Source organism: Mastomys coucha, unplaced genomic scaffold (genome assembly GCF_008632895.1).
Source record: "Mastomys coucha isolate ucsf_1 unplaced genomic scaffold, UCSF_Mcou_1 pScaffold18, whole genome shotgun sequence".
Lineage (NCBI taxonomy): Eukaryota > Metazoa > Chordata > Mammalia > Rodentia > Muridae > Mastomys > Mastomys coucha.
The window spans coordinates 5,943,812-5,948,882 of NW_022196900.1; the positions used below are offsets into that span (position 1 = coordinate 5,943,812).

Consider the following 5,071-nt stretch of genomic DNA (forward strand, 5'->3'; position numbering starts at 1 on the left):
AGGCAGAATGCAGGAGCTTGTGTGTGTATGTGTATGATTTACAGACAGGATGCAGGACCTTGAAGTATCTGGGACCCTTATGTGTTGTGCAGTCTACCTGCTTGAGACATGAAGGACCAGTCAGAGACACAGACTCCCATCATGGGTCCTAGACGTGAAGTTTTTTCATCTAGGTGGGTCTGTCTCTGCCTATCTCAGAGTTAATATTGCAGGCATACTCAGGGTGTGTGGCTTGTTGTATGGGTGCCAGGACCCAATTCTGGTTCTTAAGGTAGTTTTAACTGCTGAGCCACCTCTACAGCCCTTCCGTCATAGTTTTTGAGACTTGGTATCTCATTGAACCAAGAACTCACTGATGTGGCTAGCGCAGTAGGCCAGGAGCTCCAGAGGACCACCTGTCTCCATCTCTCCTGGGTTGGGATTACAGTCTTGCCCAGATTTTTAGGTAGGTGTTGGGAATCCAAACTCAGGTTTTCCGGCTCATGCAATGGGGACTTTACAGACAGAGACATCTCCCAAGTCCTCTGATTGTTTTGGTCTTTTTATGTATATGAGTACACTATAGCTGTCATCAGATACACCAGAAGAGGGCATCAGATGCCATTACAGATGGTTGTGAGCCACCATGTGGTTGCTGGGAATTGAACTCAGGACTTCTGGAAGAGCAGTCAGTGCTCTTAACTGCTGAGCCATCTCTTCATCCCCTCTGATTTTGTTTTTTTTGGGTTTTTTTGGTTTTTTTTGGGGGGGGGGGGTTTGGTTTTGTTTTTATGTTTTTTTTTGAGATAGTGTCACTATATAGCTCTGGCTGGCCTCAAAGTCAAGGTAGTTTTCCTGGCTCTGTCTCGAGCCCTGGAATTACTGGTGTGTGCTACCATGCCTGGAATCCTGGGAGTTTCTTTTGTGGGAGATGGGAGCTGTCCCCATGTCGTTGGTCTCTGCCATCTTGCTATCCCTCACTGGTGGTCAGTTTCTGATGAAGCTCTCTCCTCTCTCAGTGCCTCTTGCTCAGCTGGCTGCAGAGTCAGACTTCATTGTAGTGGCCTGCTCCTTAACACCCGCTACCAGGGGGCTCTGCAGCAAGGATTTCTTCCAGAAGATGAAGAACACAGCTATCTTCATCAACATCAGCAGGTAGCTGAGGGTCTTCCTCATCCCTAAGCCCTCTAGCACTCCTGGAGAGGGGTGTACCTACCACAGTGATCAGGAGTTTCTGTCTGTATAGGTTGGTGATGAGAGAGCTCAGGATGACACATCAGCCACTGTTAACCAACAGCTCTAATACAGGAAAGGCCTTTGGGAAATGGAGGAGGAAGACCCAGCACAGGGCCCAGCTTTCTGGTTCCCTGCAGTAGCCCAACCTTGTTCAGGGCTTGGCTCACAGGAGTGTAATTCTGGGAGCTAGTAACCAGGGCCCCCCAGCAGGCCCGCTTTCTTCTGCTACAGAGGGGGAGACCTTTGTAGCATCCTTCAGAGGCCAGCCTTCCATGTTACTGAGCCTAGCTTAACCTCATTGATGGTTTAAACCTGTGTGGGCTTGGGGACACAGACCCTAAAACTCACTGTCATGAGTGACTTCAGGGCAGTGACCCTGTGATAGAGCAATGGCCCCATCCTTGCCTCCCCCTGTTCTTTCTGGTTGGCACCCTTAACCCTTGTGTTTGAGACAGCCTCACTGAAGTCAAGGATGGCTTGAGCTTGTAATCTTTTTGCCTCAGCCTCCCAAGGCCTGGGATTATAGGTGTGTGCCACCATATCTAGCTCCTTAGAACCTTAAACCGGGTTTGAGAAAGATTAGGTGAAACTACCTCAAGGGATTATGTGTGCTCCACAGGTGTCTGCCTACTTCCCATGTCACCTGAAGTTACCAACATTTAGCAGCAAAGAGTGACCTGGGTGTGGGATTGAAAAGTGGAGCAGGGCTCATGCCCATGTGCCACCTGCCCAGCACCAGGATGCACTTCAGGCTATCTAGGGCTCTGCATGCATGGTGACAGTTCAGTCCATTGCTCAAGTACTACTGAGTGCAGGAAATGAAGTTTCCAGAAAGCCATTTCTTGACTTCATTGGTGGCTCACATGGATGCAGGTATTTTGTGATTCTTGGCCACAGTCTAGGGGCCAGCTAAATCAGAAGCACTTGTGTAGACCTAACACAACTGCAGCTTCCTGGGCCCTGTGTGTGCAGAGTGCTTGTGTTGCATTCCCATCCCCCAGAATTCCTGGAAGTAGGATTTTCTTGGCCCCATAAGACATTATTAGCTCTGTCACAAGCTAATGAGTGGCAGGGCTCTGGTCAAGACAAGCATTTTTTTTTTTTTTTTCGAGACAGGGTTTCTCTGTGTAGCCCTGGCTGTCCTGGAAGTCACTCTGTAGACCAGGCTGGCCTTGAACTCAGAAATCCTCCTGCCTCTGCCTCCCAAGTGCTGGGATTAAAAGCATGCCAGCAAGACTAGCTTTCTTATGCAGACTCCCTGTAGTTTTCTAAGATGTTCCTGCCTTAGAAGTCAGTGCAGGTGCATGGTGAAGGGAAAACTACATTCTGTGAGTTGTTCTGCTCTAAAGGTGGCTTGGGTGGAGGGAGTGTCTGAGCCTTTTCCCCATCACCACTGTCACCTCCAGAGGAGATGTGGTAAACCAGGAAGACCTGTACCAGGCATTAGCCAGTGGTCAGATTGCAGCCGCAGGACTGGATGTGACCACCCCAGAACCACTGCCTCCGAGCCACCCCCTGCTGACCCTCAAGAACTGCGGTAAGAACTGTTTCCAGCGCAAGTGCATAGCTGTACTATGGAGCCAGCCTGGCTGTGGAGCTAGCTGAAGTCATGCTAACCCAGCCAGGGACTGGGAGTGTGTAGAATAACAAATAGTGAGGGCTATTTAACAGGAATGCAATGCTCAGCTGGGTCTCTGTCCCCAGACAGATCCAAGAAGTGAATGGGCTTGTTAAAGGGAGGCTGACCGTTCTCCTGTAGCTACTCATGGGGAAAACACGTCGCTCTAAATGGCTGTTGGCAGTGTATGGAAAAGTAATGACAGCATCGGAAGTTTCTAGCGACAACTCACTCTCGTTGTGGCTGGAGAGTCTGGCTTTAGGTTTCCCTGCACACAGGCTCACCAGCCATCAGGCCCTTCATGCCTTCTGAGTCTGGACCCCTCTTCAGCCTTAGGCATTTTGAGCTTCCATCCCCCCCTTTTGTCCTCCAGGGCCCTAAATGCTTCTGGGCATACCCTATTGCTACTTTGTCAGCAAGTGTAATTGCTCTAGTTTTCTGTTTATGGTTTCCTGGAGGGAGGGACAGTCACTGGTTGTCAGGTCCTGCCGTAAGGGCTTCTGTGGGTCTGGATTGCAGCACCTGGAGGCTGTGCACCTAACAGGTCCTGGGGATGCTGGTGTCCTGGGGATGCTGGTGCCCTGGGGATGCTGGTGTCCTGGGGATGCTGGTGTCCTGGGGATGCTGGTGTCCTGGGGATGCTGGTGTCCTGGGAATGTTTTGAGACCCTGGCCTCAGTGCTTGCCTTTCCTCTGTTTCTGTCTCCAGCCTCGAGAGAGGCATTGGGGATATGGATGTCCCTCTGCATTCTGGACATGTCCTTGCTGCCTCTTTAGTGAAGGCAGGCACCCATTATTGCAGCCCTTAGCAACTGTCCTGACCTGATTGCCGTGGCCAGCCTACAAGAAACATTGGCTGTGGTGTGAGGGCTACTGTCCACAGCCAGGAAAGCTAGCTATATCCCCATTTCATGTCCCCATACAGCTTTGGAAGGCAGGCAGCTCTTTAGAGATAACTTCATTTGCTTTGCATTGGAACCAGAGGCATCTACAGTATCACCAGCATGCCATCGTGGAATTACTTCTGTAGTTCAGAAGCCCTGTGCATCACTTTCAGGGGTGCACGGTGTGGTAGCTGCTAGGCTCCTATGCTGGTGGCCATCTACAGGTGACTTCCTGTTGCCTACCATATTATTCAGGGTTCAAATCTTCTGTCTTTTGTGTATTGGGGATGGGGGGTAGAATGGGAGACCCAAATGGGTCTCAGCATTTGCTCCTCTGAACCTGAATCTAAAGGAACGGGCTTCATAGGGAACATCTACCCTCCCTAAGTGTAGGAGGACATAGGCAGAGGGTGCATTGGTAGGAGTCTAAGGCAGAGCCTTTGTCCTGGTACCCTGGGACCAATGCTTCCTTCTCCCTTCAGTGATCCTGCCCCACATTGGCAGTGCCACCTACAAAACTCGCAACACCATGTCCTTGCTGGCAGCTAACAACTTGCTGGCTGGCCTAAGGGGGGAGCAAATGCCCAGTGAACTCAAGCTGTAGCCAGATGGGCTTTCATGGGCTGGAGACATCTTGCTGGACAGATCCAAGCTGGACTTCAGACTGAGGCAAGAGCCTGGGGCACGCCCCCTCCACTGCGTTTTCAGGGGGCATGGGAATGGGCAGATGGGCTTGCCCCATACTTGCTGAAAGCCTGTAATTCTAGCATTATTAAACAATTTCTGACACAATGTCTAGGCCTGTGACTTGGGGCACTAACAAAAAGAGCACCTTTTGTGTTTGCTGATTCTGGGCATTTGGGATCTGCTTGGCTCTGCTTTCCACACTGCCCTCAACCAAATTCCCTCCCTTTTCTCCCCGAGGGACAAGCAGAACCATAAAAACATAGGGCCTGAACCCAATACCTTGACCACGGTGAAAGAGCATACTACAAACGGGAGAAAACTGCAAGGGAGGAGACGGCAAGGCAGTCAGCACAGTCGGTCAGCAGTAGTGAAGGCAGGATTCCCAGTTTTGATCCGTTTGTGTCTACCTGCTGTTCCCCATGCTCCGGATAGGTGCTCCTTTTAAATCACCTTCACTCCTCCCCAAGGCCAGGCCACATGCACTGCCCTGCAGAACTTCCCACACAGCCAGAGCACAGCCAGGCAGCTGCAGGGGAGGCAGGAGTAACTCAGGGATGGGAGCATTCCTGTCTTGGAGGCTCGACCGATTTGAAGATGACCTAGCAGCAGTACAGTGCAGTACTTCCCAGTTTTGTTTCAACCCAAATGGAAGCAAAGGAGACCGTGTG

At 51.0% G+C, this 5,071-nt stretch overlaps 1 protein-coding gene across 1 annotated transcript in view; it reads left to right on the top strand.

Annotated features, from left to right (window-relative positions):
• Positions 1–4,508, top strand: part of Grhpr (glyoxylate and hydroxypyruvate reductase) — a 9,402-nt gene extending 4,894 nt beyond the window's left edge. Inside the window, exons 6-9 of the mRNA XM_031377280.1 lie at positions 1–23; positions 999–1,134; positions 2,622–2,752; positions 4,199–4,508. The exon at positions 1–23 is cut by the window's left edge and continues 100 nt beyond it. Coding sequence (XP_031233140.1) covers positions 1–23; positions 999–1,134; positions 2,622–2,752; positions 4,199–4,320 — 412 coding nt within the window. The 3' untranslated portion in view covers positions 4,321–4,508. The remainder of the gene's footprint in view (positions 24–998; positions 1,135–2,621; positions 2,753–4,198) is intronic.
• The last annotated feature ends 563 nt before the right edge of the window (positions 4,509–5,071 follow it).